This window comes from Perna viridis, chromosome 13, assembly GCF_037379345.1.
Source record: "Perna viridis isolate PV_CMFRI_1.1 ecotype Kerala chromosome 13, ASM3737934v1, whole genome shotgun sequence".
In the NCBI taxonomy this organism is placed as follows: Eukaryota; Metazoa; Mollusca; class Bivalvia; order Mytilida; family Mytilidae; genus Perna; species Perna viridis.
This window is the reverse complement of record NC_142457.1, coordinates 1,720,085-1,740,451: the sequence shown is the minus strand read 5'-3', so window position 1 is coordinate 1,740,451 and position 20,367 is coordinate 1,720,085. Positions and strand designations below refer to the sequence as shown.

The 20,367-nt window shown below is 35.0% G+C and overlaps 1 protein-coding gene across 1 annotated transcript in view; it reads right to left on the bottom strand.

Moving 5' to 3' along the window:
- Window positions 1–11,065: 11,065 nt before the first annotated feature.
- Window positions 11,066–20,367, bottom strand: part of LOC148599186 (uncharacterized) — a 36,525-nt gene continuing 27,223 nt past the window's right edge. The window contains exons 14-22 of the mRNA XM_088558445.1: window positions 19,957–20,070; window positions 18,572–18,623; window positions 17,459–17,608; window positions 16,846–16,962; window positions 15,346–16,248; window positions 14,642–14,757; window positions 14,075–14,193; window positions 12,740–13,617; window positions 11,066–11,194 (exon numbers count right to left, since the gene is read on the bottom strand). Coding sequence (XP_088414571.1) covers window positions 11,151–11,194; window positions 12,740–13,617; window positions 14,075–14,193; window positions 14,642–14,757; window positions 15,346–16,248; window positions 16,846–16,962; window positions 17,459–17,608; window positions 18,572–18,623; window positions 19,957–20,070 — 2,493 coding nt within the window. The 3' untranslated portion in view covers window positions 11,066–11,150. The remainder of the gene's footprint in view (window positions 11,195–12,739; window positions 13,618–14,074; window positions 14,194–14,641; window positions 14,758–15,345; window positions 16,249–16,845; window positions 16,963–17,458; window positions 17,609–18,571; window positions 18,624–19,956; window positions 20,071–20,367) is intronic.

The window sequence follows — 20,367 nt, the reverse complement described above, 5'->3', positions numbered from 1 at the left end:
CACTTCATTTCATACTTAAAACTAGCATACATCTCCAGATTAAAGATCATCCAGCTTTCACAAACTCTGACAGCAAATCAATGTCTTTTTGTTCTTGCTTTATCCATTTTCTTGCATACTCGATAGTCCTCCACAGCTTCCCTAAAAATTTCAAAAAGAGACTTAAATTTATTCAGGCTTAACAAACTGTTTCAGACAATAATTATAGCAAGGAATTCGTCGAAATAGACTAGACAAAAACATACAAATCACAATGAAAGGACAAATAACTAAATGTTAAGACGAAGAATCAAATGATGGGGCTGTAGTCTGCTGAAATAAGTAACTTTTTTCTTGATTTTGACATATTTTCACGGACGTTGATTCATTACATTACTTATGCATATAACCGACAAATGGTGATGCAATGTTTGTGTGTTTTTGAACTCAATGTAATTTGACGGTTGTATTGGCTATATCTTAGGCATAGCTTTATCTTTTGTGCAACAAGGTAATGTTTAACAGTCGTTCATATGCATAAAAAAACCCATTAACATTGTTAACTGGATAATTTCAATCTAGTTGTTACGTAATTTATGACAAGACAAAGGATATTATCTCGACGGAATTAGTATATGCTACGTAATTAGTTTCGTTACACACAGAGGCGCACAAAGGCAAAAAATTACACATAGCGTTTATGTATGTTAATGTGTAATTAGTTTGATCCTTTTTTAAACAATCAACATTTCAATTAGCATATGATTAGCATAATTACATTCCTCACCTTTCAATCTGTACAACACTTTAGCTTGTTTTCATGAAACTCCAGATTCAAATTTGAAAGTGTCATATGTAAATTACGTGCATGCTTTAAGTTTAAAGGGATACTCCATTGTACTCCAAGTATTTCCGTAGTCAGGGGACGTGGCTTAAATACCAAGTTATCGCGGCATAGACAAAGTATTAATAAATAAACTATTGCACAAAAAATGAAATATACAGTAACAGAAACCAATCTGGAATAGGGCATTAACCCCACGGTTGTTATTTCCTAGAAATCTTTGCTCGTGTGTACTTAAACATGTTTCGTTGGCAGGGTGTTGTTGCACCACATGGTGTCATACTTAAACGGTTTTATATCATGTTTTAGTTTTAAGTGGAGTGTCAAGGCACGGTATCTTTCAGATTTGTCCACTTAGAATTTGAAGTCATATCTTCAAAAAAAAATTAAAAACTTGACTTATCTTTTTACAAGTTAAATTTGCTATTTAAATAAAAAAAGAAAATTAATCTTAAATATGGTTGGATACTTTAATAAAATAATGTTTTCATATCCACTTAAACCTTCTGAGAACGTTTGAAATCAAAACTTTATGAGAAGTGTATTGATATTGACTTCCCGTTTCTTTTCTCAGTGGCAATATACTGATATCTTTGGCTGTCTGTAGGGCACGGATACTGTCAAATAAACTTCCTGATTAAGGACACATTTAGCCTTTACAAATGTCATTAACACTGAGGTTTTACGATCGTCATCACAATTTGATTGAAGGTTATTTAGCCTTATCTCACAGATGAGACAATATATATTCAATTTGATTCAGTGTAGATTTACAACCTACCGAACTTGACACTTGCTGCAGTGGTGTGGCTCTATTGCAGGTTAAACGAGCTAGATCACACTACCAATACGTGATAACTTACAAATTACCAAAGATATATTCCATTTCCATAACTAGAAATATTCAAGAAAATTCTAAATACGAGGTCTTTTTTTTTTATTTTGCATGATTTAATTTTGGTATCTCAAGTTCAAAATCAAATGTTCCGACATTATGATGATATTTGATTATTTTACTTTGATTGTGAAATCAGCCTAATACCATAACCTCCACTTAGAGATCGAGGAAAAATGATAACTACAGAACAAACTACACGATAAACGCGACAACTTTTCATCCCACATTACATATGTCAACTTTCCATTCATCCATGGAAGACTTTTTGAACTGTAGAAGCCTTTTCATAAGTATGCTTTCCTTCTGGAACAACTAGGTTACCTTGCTGCAAGATGAAAGTCATTACTACAGAGATTTTTTATGTCGGCATGACGAACGATTGCTTTCTTTTGATTTCCGCTAGAATCTTGGTTCCCTTGACAATTTTACTTACTTGCAATATAATAATTGTCACTGACTGACAGAGCGGGTCATGTGTACCCTTCCAAAGTACATGATGTCACTACTGGTTTTTTTGGGGTGTTTTTTGCAAGTGTATATGGACCGTCTCTGTACATGTATATGTTTTCGGTTGAAATATTTTTGTCAGGTTTTGCTTAATTAAATGTCTTTGGGTAGACCTTCTTTGTTGATATTTTGGAATGTTTATCCGATTTATAAATAAATTAACGCTGTTTTCGGCAAACGATTTAAACATTAGTGCTCCACAGAATTTCTTTAAAATTTACAATAATAATTTCTAATCAACATGTTTTACAACATCACATGCCTCAAAGACAAAGCAAAAACCAGTGATGTAGCGCACTATGAAGTAAACGGTTTATTGTATGCATATCTTGATGATAAAAAGTAGTACCGTTTCTTAACGATAATCTGTCCAGTCATTCTTAAAACAGATAATCAATTAAGTCAGTAATTAGCAGCTATGATGGAAACCACGCAAGTGAAATTGAAGTAATAGCTCGATGAATACATGATTGTTATCACAATAAGTACGAACAGACGAGTGCCAATTTGTTGCAAAAAGCAGGAATTTTGCTCTATATACAAGAGGAATCATGCTAATGAAAAAGTTCGAATCAGCTACTATGTGTGCCTCGGTATTACTATTTTAAAGTTACTTATTATTTTAATTGTTTATAGTATACGACATTCATTTATATAAAGAGTGATTAATGCTTCTGATCAAAATTATAAGGTGTGTTCATGGAGTGATAATATATCAAAAAGTACAAGATATTATCTGCGTTTTGTACATAGTAGACATAATGTGGAACCTGTTCCACTGCCTACAGATTTGCTTTTCCACAAATTAACTAATAACTTGTTCTCGTGTGTTATCAGACTTTGTATGTTTTTAAGTTACTTTATGTTCTTTGTTGTGTATGTCTGTTTTCCATGTCTGGTATTTGTCCCTGGATTACATTTTTTTTTATTACCGCTATAACCTTGGTTCCCTTGATAACTCTTAAAAATTGTTTGTCAACAGGTTTGTCATATCGTGTGTCCATTTGTAGAAAACAATATATTTTAAATGTATTAACTTATTTACTGTTGTTTTTCTGTATTGTGATATACCTATGTTGACATCATTCTCGTGAATGGACTGGATAATCTAGAGAAAATTTCGATGTTGATGTAACTGGAAGTCATGGTGAAAATGATGGTGCCCCCAACATTTTAACTGTGTAACAATCGTAGGTCAGAGCAAAGATTTTGACAAAATGTATTTTATCGATAATTATAGGATAAATCACTGCTTAAATACAAAACATTTGTTCGTAGATTTGAAGTGTGCTTGTAAGGTGTCATTGTTTCATTAATTAGTCTCATTTCAATTCAATTCAAAAATTACTTGTGTATTTGGATTGTTATATGAACAATATGAATAAAAACCACAAAAAAATGATCTTATTTGCCTTTTTGGTATTTCAATGTTTTATATATAAGTGATTGGTGGTTAGTCATGAGAAGAAGCTTAATGTATGATTATTCGATCGAATGTTCTTTGTATATTTTATCTATGGTACAATTATCTTTACGTTTTCCTGATATCTCCCCCCTGTGGATCGCTATCCTTGTCGTGGTAGAGGGGCTTGCGTGCCTCAGTGATCCTAAGAGCTATGCCAGCTGGAGTTTTTTCTCCTGGTAGGGTTACCCATGCTGGAAAGGTCAAAGGTTAGAGGCCAGACTAAAGCGATCCGATCATCGACCGTGGGCCCGGAGTTTAAAATAAAAAGTGGGTTCACCTACTTGTTTGCCGTGAGTTGCAACCCGTGAGTTATTGGTGGGCGAGGAGGTCCTAGTGGATGAAGGTCGTATCTAGACTCCAGTCGTGACGTAACCCCCGTGTCATCGATGGCTGGATGATCGAGGATACGGCTGTATATGCCACTCGGCTCTTAGGTCATCTAAACGGGAGATCGGATGGACCCGGTTCGATCAATCGGCTGGTCACGCCATGCCCTTCATTTGTCCACCTGCTTTACTGATGGCATTTTGTTAAATCCAATGTTTCAAATATTTTCAAAAGCTTACAAATGGCAAATGAAGAAGGCGGTGGCTCATGGGTCAATCGAGTAGTACGCTGTCTATGCGCCATTGATAGATACGCTCTGTTCGAGTATGTCGTCTCTGGAATCCCTGATGCTATCTGCTGGAAATCCGTAGAGTCCTAGCATCGCCCGTGTTGGCACTCGGTGGCGGGTGGGGAACAGAGACGATGAAACTTACTAAAACTTAACATGGCGACAAAAAACAACGGGAGTCCAATGTTTCTTATTCAAAAAAACGAAAAAGTGATGTCTGCAATTCTTCTGACGAAAGTGATAAAAACTGGCCAAGATTTATTGTAATTTCTGCAAAAGATAAAGACAAAAATGTTAATGACCTTTCTCCTTTTTTAATACAGAAAACTATCAAGGGTGTAGCTGGTGATGTTAAAGATACAAAGAAAATAAGATCAGGAATTTTAATTGAATGCCTCAGACCTGGCCAATCATCAAATTTGTTAAAATTAACCAGGATTGGTGACCTTGATGTGGTTTCATCTGCACACAAGTCACTAAATCAGTCACAGGGTGTCCTTAAATACCGGGGTCGAGACCTCGACGCCTTGACTGATGAAGAGATCTGTGAGGAACTGAAATCACAAGGCGTTAAGTCAGTGAAAAGATTTACTTCTCGACGTGCAGATGCAACCACACCAATGAGAACAATCCTGTTAACATTTAGTTCCACTTCAGTGCCATCTCATGTCTACATTGGTCCATACAGGACAGCTGTCAGTCTGTATATTCCTAACCCACTTCGGTGTTTTAAATGCCAGAAGTTTGGGCATGGAAAGGGCCAGTGTAGAGGAAAACTGTTTTGTTTCCGATGCTCTGAAGAAGGACACGAGGGAATCGACTGCAGAAAAGATCTGAAATGCAGAAACTGTGAGGAAGCTCACATGTCATCATCTAAAGATTGCCCTCTTTATAAGAAAGAAAAAGATATTTTAAAGATAAAAACTGAAAACAAAATTTCATATAGTGAAGCTCGCCAGAAGTGGTCCCTTTCCAACAATTTTCTTGCATCTGGCAAAACATCTTATGCTAGTGTTGCAAAGCGTGCTTGTCTGTCCTCGACTGTTGAGGTGCAGACGATCATGAGTTGGAAAGAGGATATCAATGGTCTTGCCAAACTGCCCACTGAGGTATCCACCAAAATAATGAAACCATCCAAAAAATGTTTAGAGGAAATTAAAAAGGCCAGAGCTAAGAAATCTCACCAATGTTCCCAGACTCAGTCATCCCAAAATTCCGGATCATCTTCAAAATCATCTCCATAATCACAACAGTCATCGTCTTCCAAATCTCAACAGAAGAATGTCCAACCCCCAAAAAAGTTGGGGAATTTCCGTGTGGAGGACTTGGAGAAATCCAAGTCTAGGCGACAGATTGTGTCGCCTGTGGTGTCGGACTCGGATTCCGAATCTGACATGGAAACAACAGATCATGGACTTTGTCCAGGTGAAAACTGGCTGGGTCCCGACCTTGATCAGATTGACCAAACAGATCCTGTTGCCATGAAAAAATACAAGGAGCAGCGCGCTCAGTCAATTCGAATTGACCTTAATGGTGGCACTCGTACTAGAAGGTCATCGAGTCGTGGTCGCGGATCCAAGTCAGAGAAAATATCCCCCATTCGTCACCCATAAAAATGGCCAAATTACTTCCATGGAATTGTCGAGGTTTAAAGGCTAATATTTTGGAATTAACTCTTCTTGTTCAGTCTATTTTACCAGTTGCATTATGTCTCCAGGAGACTCATTTAAAAGAAACGGATCAAATTTCCGTGAAAGGATATATATACAATGTATAGAACATTTGCTGAGGCAAATTAACGAGCTGCTGGTGGATCTACCATTTTTATTAGGGACAGAGTAATACATAGTTCAGTTCCTTTAACTACCGATCTACAAGCAGTGGCCGTTCGGTTATCCCTTGATAAAACCATAACCGTTTGTTCCATTTACATTCCCCCAAATTCAATTTTGTGCAGAAATAAATTAGTTGATGTGGTTAAGCAGTTGCCCAAACCATTTATTATTTTGGGTGACTTTAATGCTCATAATCCTTTATGGGGAAGTAATCATACGAATGATAAAGGTAAAAAAGTTGAGGAGCTCCTTCAGCAAGAAGATTTGTGCATATTTAATGACGGATCTTCAACGTTCCTTCATTCAGGCAATGGATCGTATTCTTCTATTGATTTAAGCATTTGTGATCCTCTCGTACTTTCAGAGTTTACATGGCGAGTTCATGATGACTTGTGCGGGAGTGATCATTTTCCAGTTATTTTGGAGCATTTATCCTCCAAAACGGAGGAATGTCAACCTCGTTTTAAACTTGAGAAAGCAGATTGGGCTTCATTTGAAGCCCACTGTCTTGACGAATTACGATTAGAAACGATGAAGGATGTTGAAGATCCCATTTTATTATTTAATGAAAGACTGACATCAATTGCTAATAAAACAATAACTAAAACCTCGACAAATCCAAACAGGCCTAGTAAACCATGGTTTACTGATGAGTGCGACAAAGCGATCGAAGAACGCAACAAGGCTCATCGCCGGTTTGACAAAAACCCTACACCAGCAAATCTGTCAAACTTCCGAATATTTCGAGCAAAAGCTCGACCTACATGTAAACAAGCCAGACGAACCTCTTGGAAAAATTTTGTTTCTAGTATTAAATCTCACACTCCCCTCAATAAAGTATGGAATTTTATTAGAAAAGTAAAAGGAAAAAATTCGAATTCTTCAGTGAAACACCTTAAAGTTGGTAATACCACTATAACCACCGAAAAAGATATCGCCAATAAGCTAGCTGAAACATTCGCTAAACATTCATCCTCAACTAACTACAAACCGGATTTTCAAAAAATTAAATCATCTGCAGAAAAGACAAAATTAAACTTCAAGTCAAATAATGCTGAATCCTACAACTCTCAATTTTCTATAGAGGAACTAAAATCGTCACTGGCTAAAGCCCACGATACAGCTAGTGGGCTAGATAATATTCACTATCAACTTTTGAAACATCTTCCTGATCCATCTCTACATACACTTCTTGCGTTAATGAACGAGATATGGACTTCTGGTAACGTCCCGTCCATCTGGAAAACGGCTTCAGTTGTCCCTATTCCAAAACCAGGAAAGGATCATACGGATCCTTCAAATTATCGCCCGATCGCATTGACAAGCTGCGTCTGCAAGACTATGGAACGAATGGTCAATGATCGCCTTGTGTGGTTCCTTGAGAAGCCTCAACTTACTCACTAATATTCAGTGTGGTTTTAGGCAAGGCAGAAGTACTCTTGACCATTTAGTCCGGTTTAAAACGCTCATCAGAAATGCATTTGCTAAAAAAGAACATGTTGTGTCGGTCTTTTTCGATTTAGAAAAAGCCTATGACACGACGTGGAAATATGGTATTTTAAAAGATATATTTGATATGGGGTTGAAAGGAAGACTTCCTCTGTTCTTGTCTAATTTTTTGTCAGATCGTCATTTTAATGTGAGGGTAAATTCGACTTTTTCTGAGGAGAAGGAACAGGAAATGGGTGTTCCTCAGGGAAGTATTCTTTCTGTCACTCTCTTCAGTATTAAAATTAATAGTTTAGCCCAAGTTTTGAAGGACAATATTGACGGTTCCTTGTATGTAGACGACTTTTTGATCTGCTACAGGGGACAAAATATGAGTAATATTGAAAGGCAGTTACAACTTTGCCTCAAAAGAATTGAGCAATGGGCTTTGGAGAATGGGTTTAAGTTTTCTACATCTAAAACTGTTGGTATGCACTTTTGTCGAAAGCGAAAGCTGCATCCGGACCCAGATCTCTTTCTTTATGGTAATAAAATCAAAATAGTAGAAGAAACAAAATTCCTTGGATTACTTTTTGATAGTAAACTTTCTTTTCTTCCCCATATCAAATTACTTAAATCTAGGTGTCTTAAGGCACTAGATATTTTAAAAATGGTGTCCAGTACCGATTGGGGTGCTGATACCTCAATTTTATTAAATTTATATAGATCTTTGGTTAGGTCTAAACTTGATTATGGATCTATTGTTTATGGTTCCGCCAAAACATCTTACCTTAAAATTTTAGACGCTGTTCACCACCAGGGGTTGCGACTTTGCCTTGGTGCCTTCAGAACCTCTCCTATTGAGAGCCTTTATGCCGAGGCAAATGAACCATCCCTTGGAGACAGACGTTTGAAATTAGGTCTTCAATATGTAAGTAAACTTATGGCCTACCCAGATAGCCCTGCCTACGACTGTGTCAATCCTATTTATGTCGACATTTATCGAAAACATGAAAGCAAAACCCCTCCTTTTGGAATTCGAATAAAACCTCATTTGGAAGCAATTCATCTGGAGACCAATGCAGTGACACCTGTTGTTACTTCGAAATGCCCTCCATGGGAGCTTCCACATCCTTCTTTCATTTTTGATCTGCGTGAATATAAAAAGTCCGATACCAATCCTTTATTTTTACAACAAAAATTTTCTGAAATTAAAGCAAATTATCCGGATTTTTCGACGGTGTATACAGATGGCTTAAAAGATGGCGATAGCGTTGCATGTGCTGCTGTCCATGGTGACAGAACTGTAACTGAACGGTTGCCATCGAGCGCTTCCATATTCACAGCTGAAGCTAGAGCCATATTGTTAGCACTTAAATTGATTACTCAATCTAATCTGTCACAGTTTATTATTTGTTCTGACTCTTTGAGCTGTCTTTTGGCAATTAAGAATCACAAACTGAAAAACACTCTTATTTTACAAATTTTGTATTTTATTCATCGACTTCGGGAATTTGATAAAGAGATTGTTTTTCTCTGGGTACCCAGTCATGTTGGTATTCAGGGGAATTCAGTTGTAGACAGGGTTGCCAAAAAGGCATTAAATGAAATAATAAAGGACGTTAGTTTGCCATACACCGATTTTAAACCTTTAATAAGGAAAATATTTTAAAGATGTGGCAGGACCGTTGGGACGGTCTTGAACACAACAAACTCAATTCCATAAAACCCGATCTAGGCGTTCATCAATCCGGGTCGGGCAATCGCAAAGAGCAAGTGGTCATGACTAGATGCCGCATTGGACATTCTAGATTTACACATGGCCATTTGCTTGTTGGTGATCCTCCACCTGAGTGTATCCCATGTGATTGCCCTTTCTCTATCAAACATGTTCTTCTAGATTGTGTGGATTTTGCCAACACCAGGCAAAATTATTTTGACTGCGCCAATATGTTTGATTTGTTCAAGACCGTTTCATCTGAAAACATCATCGATTTCTTGCGGGACATCAGTTTATTTAATAAAATCTAAATTGGATACCTTCCTTAATTTTTCAATATTTTAAATGTTTTATCGAATTTATGTTTCTATATGTATTTTATGTCTTAGGTTCACCTTTTATGTACCTTTTTATATGTAAATAGCTGCTTCTTTTTAATTTCATTATTTTATGAAGAGACTTTGATCTTAATTTTAATATTTTCCTTGCATTAAATGTTCTTGCCGTGATATGGCCCTGGTCGCCGAAACGGCAATAAACAGCAATAATCAATCAATCAATCCTGATATCTCTTTGTACTTTTGTTATTTTTACACCTTATAATGAGAATGAATATGGAGACTGTCAGAGAGACAACACCCCCAGCGGGATGAAAAATGTCAGCTAAAGGCCACATATTGGTCTTAAAAGAAAGACGAGGAAACCCTCACACCACTGAGTAGGCTACAGCAGGCCCCAAAACAGCATTATACACAGGTACAACGAAATAGTTGCCTCTATGTACTCAAGCAACCTAGAGTAAACTGAAAGTGAAAATAAAACAAGCCATACAGAGTCCAGGAATCCCTGAATGGATAGACACAGAAATTGTGGTGGGGTTAAAATATTTAGACGTGATCATAATCCTCCCCTTTTTAAAATTTACCACTGTTGAAAAAAAATATTACACAATAAAAATACCTAAAATCATTCAAGAAGTCCGAGTCCCTAGTTAAAAATAAATTTAAAAAATGATTATACGTTACACAAATGCACAAATAAAGGACTACAAGCAGTTAACTCGCATGTAAGCTCGAGACTATTTTAACCCTACAATAAAGTATGCCCTGATCTTATGTAACATCAATCCCAATATTCCCATGCGGGGTTGAGAACGTTACATCATAATTCATCCAATGAGGACACAATCCATGTTATACCGAACACTTCTTTTAAATACGAGGACTTATTTTATATGTAAAAAACCCTATGTTAATACCAAAATTTGACCGCCGATTTCGACAAGTCTGTTCGGAAATTTTGTTATTACCCTTTATCTGATATATTTCCCATGAATAAAACATATCATGTATATAGATATTGCGAATTACAGTATGCTGTATACGAATTACAGGGGGAAAATACCAAATTATGTTTATAAACCAGTACTCCTGTGAAAGAGAGTAGACTAAATGGTTGTTGATTTAAGTGGCATTGTACTCTTTGTGTGTGCTTATTTTTTAATTGAATAGTTTGACTGGATTTATTTACTTTAATACATCTACTCAAATTATTGTTACTTTATATGTCGTTATTTGTTATTCAGTCTTTAATTTCTCTTTAAAAAAAACTTCTGATTGAAAATTGCATAAATTTTACTACTGTGAAATTGAAGCGTATCAAAATGAACTCTTGAGAAATAGACAATATCGTCTGTATCGTCTTTACAGGTGTAGTCACGTAAACTGATCAACATTACCCATCATTATTGTGATAAAAAAATCATACAAGACCTTGTTTTCTAAATTCTAATTTATTGTTACACTAAAATGTGTATTGCATATCCAATAAGAACATAAGAAATATAACAGGTTTGGTATTATAGAAAGGTTGAAAACTCTGTTCTGTGTATGCGTGGTTTTCCTGGAAGAAAAAATTTAACAGTATTTAGTAAAATTTATTTGCAAGTCAAAAACAAATAGGGAAATTGTACATTAGATAAACACTCAAGTAGTCACTTTAGATCAGTTAAATGGTTTGTCTTGTCCTTATTGAAATTTGGACAATCAAAATTAGGTAAGCTGTTATCGGCACCTTCTAATGTTCGATAGAATAATCAAAAGAACTAAGATTTGAGAGGTTATCAAAGAATAAAAACTAGACAGGAAAAAATCGACACACAAAACAAAGAACATGAAAGTAACATAATAGCACGTACGATGAAACAAAAGTAAAGAAGCAACCCGGACTCCACATATATCTGGGACCACGGATCGAGTGCTCCGGTACCCCAGAAAGGTAAACGTTATAGCACAAATTGATACACGAGGAGACCGATTGATATAAGACTTTAAGTCTTGTTTCTGAATCCTATAATCTATTTTCTATTGTTCATTTCTTCTGACAATAACAATAACCAGAAGGCTACTTTAAAGAAGTGTAAAACCAAATTCTTGCCGTTCCGGTAGTAAAGTAGTAATTACAATACTATCGTATTTTTTCTAATTCAGACTTGAGTACTCAAGTCAATAACAACACCCATCTTTGTTTCTACATCTACTAATAAGACGTAATAAATAACACGTATGATACATTCAATTATCAGCATTAGTAGGATAACAGCAATATATACCAAAGCGTCAGCAGTGGGATAATTCAAATGCGTCAAAATCCAAAAACATAGCCTGAACGTGAAAGGGTAATCAAGGAAACCAAGATTCTAGCAGACACCAAAAGAATGTAATGTAGGGACAAAGACCAGAAATGGAAAACAGACAAAATACAACGTAAAACATAAAATAACCAAAATAATACATACAAAGTAACAAAAATAAATGAGCCACTCGGACTCCAGTAAAAACTGGGAGCATGGACCAGGTGTACCGGTAGGGTATGTGTCCCCTGCTTTTATAGAAACACTCACCGAGTTGCTCATAAAAGTCAACTCCGGAGTAGACGAAAGAGGAAAGAAAACTATGACACGTTGAACAAATCAGTTTTCGTGGTGCAGATGGACACACCGTAACGATCCACTTGTTCATGGTGACGACCATAAAACTTCTGAATTGATGTCTTCAATCTTGTAGCAACATAACGAAACAAAGACGGTCTACATACTCAATGTAGCGAACCGACCATTTTTCAGACAAACCTAGATACAAATCAATCTGCAAGGTTATGGCCTCCAAATTAAAGATATTTTCATTTATTAGTGTTTATGACCTGGTTTGTAGAAGTAACAGATATAATTTGGTACGGATTGCAATGTCGAAATGACACTCTTGCTATTGTATTAATTTCGAATTATCTATCAATTGAAATAATTCTGGGCATAACTCACTTTAAGTGAATGTTTTTGCTCTTTTCGACGTCGAGCCCAAAATTAATATGTACTTTTTTCCTATTTTTATACTTTTTAACATGTATAATTATTTCATTTAATACGTCGGCGTGCCGACATGTAACTACCCTTTGAGTATTTCTGTCGTGGCGTAGTGCCGATTCCACCAACAATGAAAAATTCATCCCCGTCATCTCTGTACATAAGAATCCGTTTCCGGTATGCCTCATGATCATTTCCACTTGACAGGTTGACAGGTGGTGTTACCAAATGAGTTGATCTTGGAGATGGTCTTGGCACGTAGCGACGTGATCGTGGAGACAATTTTGACACATGACGAGGCGATTGAGAATATGGTTTTGTCATGTGTCTTGGGGATCTTGGTGTACTTTTTAATTGTTCATTATCCTTCTTATAACGAATGACGGATTTACGATCTCTCCGGTTACTTTTTACATGGAACATTCCGCTTTGCATTATGTGTTGTCGTTGAGATTGGGGGTTTTCTGATGTTACAAAATCATGGCTGAGTTGCTGAAACTGTTGTTCTTGAAGCCATTTATCTCTCAACATCAACCGGCTGTCTCGAATTGATTCTTTCAAAATAGTGTCACTTTCTGATCTAATAAAACCGGGTTGATTGCTATTCCATTGACCTCCTTTTTGTGCTTCTTCGCGATTGAAATCAATGGGTTCCCTTTTGTAACAAAATATTTCCTGTCCATGTCGGGTTTCTTCGAGTTTTAAATCATGTTTCCTTAAATTTGATCTTTTGTCGTATGCAGGAACAGATTTACGGATCCACACAGCACCATCGTGCACTTGTTTACTTAAAGCATGGGAGGATATATCTAGATCTTTAATGTTGTCATTAATATTGCCAACTGATGTTATTGGCATCGATTCGTCCATATGACTACTTGTGCCTGTCTGTCGAGCTTTTTCTCTGGGTATAAAATTACCAAATGGGTCAGATTGATACATCTCTGTCCCTCTATCAACAATGCTGAAATGGTATATTCAAATGTTTTGTCAGTGCTTCATACTACAAAGCAGGACTTTTGAGAGGAGCATTGTAAGTCATTGCAGAACCATTTTCTTCATTTGTGATTTTTACCAAAGGAATATTTCAAATGTTTTAACAAATTATACGAAATAATCTACACTACATTCTTTACTTATAATGCACTTTCATGGCTCACAAGAAGTATTAACGAACTAGGTTACTTTGTATCATCTATTTAAAATTAAAAACATTGTATGTCATTTAATTCTAATGGCATTTCATCAAAGAATTAAAGAATCAATATTCAAAATGTTGTAAGTTCAAATGAAATTAAATCATAACCAAAATGCTATTAGCATTAAGTGCACCCGTTTTTGTTTTTGTTTTTGTTTTTTTGTTTTATCTTTTTGCGTTTCGCATTCGTGTATTATTTTACATAACGCAATATAACGCTAACTTTCCTGTCACATCATCAATGTATCCATTGTTATCAAATATTAGTTCACTAGGTTCCACTAAATTCCAATCAATACTTGTTTTTATTGATGACTCTCTCTCATTGTGGACTATTATTGACTGCAAAAAAATTAAGTCAATTTTAATTTTTGTTATATATTTCAGCCATTTTTACATGATATATGTTTTAATGATTTCAAGAAATACTTTACGAACAACTGAGGTTTTTAACCACGTCTTAAGTCAATTTCATTTTAAGGTACAAGTATGTCAACAAAGGATTGTCTTAAGTATTGTTCATTAGACTAATTGATACCAGCAAACACCTATCGAATAATATGGAATACAAAAAAAAAACGATGTTTGACCTCTGAACCTCTAGTACGTAGTCATTTTCACTCATAGCAGTTTTCGTAGAGCCTTTGTTGTAAGTAATATCATTATTTTTAGAAAGTACTGTATACTGTATCAAATGAATTAAAGATTAGCCCCATTGACTGAACAGTATATAGCTTAAAATCCCTTATTTCTACTATTACTTTGCAACATTGAACTACTTAAATATTACCGTTTCCCGAGCTGCCCTTGGCTCGTTACTACGTCTGTATGCAATGAAGAATAACAACAACAGTAATAAGAAAATTAGACCACACAGGACAACAACAACAGGAACAACCAATGAAGCTGTAAAAGGGGGGAAAGTGTTTAAATTGTAATCATCATATTTTTAAATAAAATAAAATGTATATTATGGCAACAAAACGCAAGGGTTAAAATACTAGCCACGTGACCAATTTGTGAATTGTTGTTTGTGTTTAGGAATTCTTTTTATTGCAACTAAGAATTCAAGTTTGTTTGTTAAAAAGTTAAATCTCAATGAATAATCATATAGACAGAAGGGACTGAATCTGTTACCATGGTTACCGAGATAGTCAAAGCGGCATCGGCACCCAAGGAAGTAAAATAAAACTACACCTAACGTGTTGAACCATTGTGACGATGTACAATCCATAGTATAAGGTCATGGTGACGGTTGTGCATTTTAAGGGTATTTTCTTTATATTTTGTGGTCTTAAAAATAGCAAATGTACGCAAGTAAACTTCAATTAAAACAGTTTAAAGCGTATACAAATGTATCAGTTTCATATAATGAAAACGAATAAAATTCAATCAGGTCCCCAGTGACTCATACAATAGGACAAAATATATAGGAAAATTTAAACGGAATGCATCGATCATAAAATCATCAATAAAATGATAAGAATCCCATACCTTCTTTTTTGGATACAATTCCAGCTCCTGAAGGAAATTTACTGTTTGGTTCGTCAATTATCGTCACGTCATCTTCGGTTGTTCCAATTGACATTGATGTTGAATTTGTCACCGTCGTCGTTGTACTTGGAAATGTAAATGGTGATTCAGTAGGAGGAGGAGTTGTTGAAGTTATAGCTGTGTCTGAATGACTAGGAGTAGTTGTAGACATTGTTGTTCGGGTAGGTGTTGGTGGTGGAGTTAAGGTTGTTGATGATGGGATTGTTGTTTTATTTGAAGACGTGGTCGCTGGAGATGGTCTTGGTTGAGAACTCATTGTTGGAAGCGTTGGTGGTGGAGTGAAGGTTGCAGACGGGGGGATTGTTGATTTAATTGTAGAAGTGGTTGAAGGAGGAATTGTTGATGACGGAGGATTAGTTGTAGTAAATGGAAGATTTGATGTTTCAGATGTTGACATGATTGTTGTAGTTGGTGGTCTTGGTAGAGGATTCGTCGTTGTTGGTTTTGTTGTAGTTTTTGTTGCTTTTGGTATTGTTGTTCGGAATGTCGTAATTGTTGATGGTTTGGATGTTGAAGTTCCTATGTTGGTTGGAACTGACGTTTTAGGTGTAAAATCCGTTTGTTGTGTTAAAACCGTTCTTGGTAGTGTAGTTATTATAGTACTTGCAGTCGACTTCTCTGATATAATGGAATGAGGTGTGGTCGTTCTTGAATTTGTTTGCGTTGTTTTTGATGAAGTCCATACAGTATTCGGTTTCGTCGTTCTCGTCGATAACGGAGTGAGAGTCGTCGGAGATAATGTAGTTAAAAAATCACTACACGTTGAACAACATAGTGTTATATTTACATAGTATGGACATAAATTTCTTTGGCATCCAGCTACATGATCACCGTACATACAACCTTAAAAGAACAATAATATTCTAAACAAATTTTACAAATTTAATATAAGCAATTTATTAATTGTCGTATTTTTATTTTTGCTTAAGATGTGTGGTTTAGTGAAGCTTTCCGTTTCCCATAGTGTTCAATTAACAGTGTTATATCATATGATGAAAACAAGCATGAATTATGAATTTATAAGCATACAATATATAAAATCAAAATTATAAAAAATCACAGAGTTATATAATTTTTGTTTTTGTTTGTTCGTTTGTTTGTCTTTTTGTAATTATTTTAGTTTCTTTCACCACAAATGAAACCTTGATATTCATTGATGAATGTTTTACTGTTAGTTTAACATTATGTTAACCTTCAGTGCTAGAGTCATGTACTGAAAATGTAGGAAAGTGGTATTGAGTAAATAGCATCAGTTATAGATCGCAAATCCAAACAAATTAGAAAACAATATTGGCATAATCTACCACCATCACTATGATATGAATGTGTAAAATGTGTCTTTCTTTTCCTTTATCTGGATTTGAACATTATATAAATGCTATTTAATCGTCTTAACTGCACCACCATCACCAAGAAAATAATTATATCGTTTCAAATTACCAGGCTTATTAGTTTTATGTTTGTTACAGAATCCACAACATTGATGTTCTAAAGCAACAGAATAACAGTCACTGGGAGACAATGAAGAACAGTCACCGACATCACCATAGATACAGTCTACAATTTGTACAACAGGCAAAAATTATTTTAAAAATTATTTATAGAATAATTTGTTGAAAAACAGAATGAATCACATAATAAGAAAGGTTAAATGAATGCAGGTATAAAAACCAAAGTTCTAAATAACAAAATAAGTAACAAAACAGGGAAAAGTTGGAACCATATACTACACACATATAACAATAGAACTTCCATGAACCCATGATATATGATTTTAAAGCAATATCCAAAGTGAAATAATAGTAAACTATCTACAACTGCTTATTATTGGCAAGCCTTTGGATTCTTTTCTTCTTTTTTTTTCTTTTCATCATGACAACAATTTAAAAGACGCTGATGGGTATATCAAATAAAAAGAAATGAATCACAATCCAAAGTGTATGGTTAAATAATTATCATATAATACTATCAAACTGATAAGTGATGACTAACGACTATAGAACTTAAAACGACATTAAATAAGTCACATCTGCATCGGTCACAGATTAGATACCTTGGTTTTGAATTCTACTGTTCAGACACGACTGACAACAAACATCAAACACAGAGTCGCTGTAACATTGCCATGGTTGCTCCTGAATGTACTGAATACAAGTCTTGCCACTGATGGCGGCGAATGGAGTATCACCATGGGTACAGTTTTCTAAAATAATATATTGATATAGGATAAGTGAAGTTGTCAGATGGTAAAACTTTTCAAAGCTTTGTAAGAACGACAGTTACGCCTATGTATTCGTATATACATTACGTATATTCAGGTGTCATTTATTGAAACAAATAGGATAAAAATTTTAAAAATAGGACAAACATGACATGACATGAATTATCTGCATTCTTCTATTTGATCTTGTAAACGGAGTCGCAAATTCATGTCTACATCTTTGACTGATGGTCAGCGTGAGCTATTACAATCACTTTATGTCCGCCGTCCAGTGTCCTCTTCTAAAGGATAAGTTCAAATTCATTCTTAATGTGCTTCGTTGAATGAAAATTCAATTAAAGCGCACTGAAAACAAACATTTTATATATAAAACACTGTGGTAGACGTAACCAAAATGGACTAAAGAGATATAAATAGAAATAAATGTGACTTTAAGTTCTTCTATGGCTTAAAATTAATTTTAAAATTGTAAGATTACTCTTAATTAGAGTTATTGTTCTTGAATGGATAAACTTCTCGTACTTCTTTTCATCTAAAATCTTGAAAATTATTACAAACAAATAAAATATTTCATGGATACAATTTACAATGGCTGAAATGATTATTTTGATAAGACCTTCAATGATTTCCAATGATTTTCTACAAACAAATTTTTACAGTTTAATCATGCTAAATAAATATAGTTTGAGTCAAGCTGAGGTATTCAGTCTAGTTGAATATAATAATGCTCATTTGTTTTGTTTTTGCTTTCTTTTTTTTTTTTATTATTATTTTTTTTTTTTTTGTTTTGTTTTTTTTTTTTTGTTGTTTTTGTTTTGTTTGTTGTTTTTGTTTTTGTTTATGTTTTTTTTTTTTTTTTTTTTTTTTGTAAATGTTTTTATAAGGTCTGTCGACCAATCACTGGTAGTTTTATCACGAACTACAGGATAATATGTATTCGTTTACCTGTACTTCTCGGAGCATTCAGATCACTAACACACGCATAACCAGAACACCACTAGAATGAATAAAAAAACATTAATATTTGTTAAAGCATTACATCATGTATACACTTTGTTCAATAAGTTCAGTTACTGCAAGCATGTTTTGTATCAGTGTTTTATATTTTTATTTTTTTTTTTTTTTTTTTTTTCATTAAAATTGGTGATGTCTGCTACCCTTTTTCAATCCAAACTTTTCAAAGTTCAAAGTCTTTATTTAAAGTCGGTACATATGAAACATAACAATACAAGCTCTAGTGGGCTTTTAAAACAGACATAAACGATGTTTTTGAATACTACTTAACAGATCCATAATAAGGACAGTGTAACAACCTTGACTAGTTACTTCCCTATAATGTAATTGTGTCAGAATGACTATGAAATGTTCAACTGTGTTATTAAATGAAATTTGACACCACCATTATACACAATTATACATAAGTGGATATATATTTTATGAAGTGCTTATACTTAATTGTTATTCCGTTACTGAGTTATATTGTCAGCAAAACAGTTCTATGATATATTTACATGTAAAACAGTTCTCGGACAGTTCTTTAGCCAGCTCTTCTGACAGTTCTAGCAGAGTCAGATTTACACGTAGAACTGTTCTCGTACAGCCAGCCTTGACAGATATGACATCTGTCAGATGAGTAGCCCTAGTAGTAGAACTGATCTCGTAGAGCCAGCCTTACCACATTTGTCAGAAGTGCTGCCCTAGTAGTAATACCGTTCTCGTAGGGCCAGTTCTGCTAATAAGACTGTCATAAGAGCTGGGTGTAGAACTATTCTATGACACTTTAAGAACTGTCCTAGAGCCGGCTCTTTTAACAGTTCCTCTGAGAGGTTAGAACTGATCTCATATGTATCTAGAGGACACATCCAAATATTCGTATCAGCCTTCATGTTTAAAGTGGAATTAAAACCTCACAACACAAGCGACAAGGAAACAACATACACTAGATGCACTGATATGGTAAGAGTCGCCTGTTTTTTTAACGCTGGCTGCCTGTGCCAAATAAAAACATTTCAAAACGTTATCGGGTAGAAAGTTAGTGTGTTATCTACATTGTGTTTGCCATCACGTCTACAATTTGGTCTTGTTTGGTTGGACTTCATTAACGTCATGTATGCATATAAATGCATTTAATAGGACATATAACATACGTATAAAACTGCATATGACCGAAAATGCCTTTACGTTAAAAGGAGGGAGTAAAGTACGTGAAAACGGGGACTATGTCAAAGAGAAAACAAGCTAAACGAAGGGAGAAATATACGGCGGACTATAGTTTCAGTCTCTTTTTGTGAGAATTTACGATCAAACCTCTGTTATTACCCATGACTGACCTGTTGGGAACCACATGTAGTACCTTCAGCAGGCAGAACGAGAGTCAGTTGGTTACCTCCTGTGGAGCACCAGAGGCCAGTACAGATCGAGCGGAAATCTCTCTTGTATGAAGCCTGCAACGTACAGAAGGATGTCAGTGTAAATCACGTTTAATTACATGTAGCAATTATTCAAGATAGACATAGAAGAAGAAACTCGTGATTGGTTTATGTCCGTACTGTTTTAAGGATTCTAAGAGCGGAATGCTACCTGCAAATTGAAACCTTAGTTAAACCCAACATAGTCATGAGAAAAGTGTAAGTTTAAAGATCATCTTATTAGCGCCTTTTCAAATAAAATTCTCCATGATTGAGGAATAGATTTAGTATTTCATGTGGAGTGTCAAAATTGCAATCGTTCTTTTGAAAATT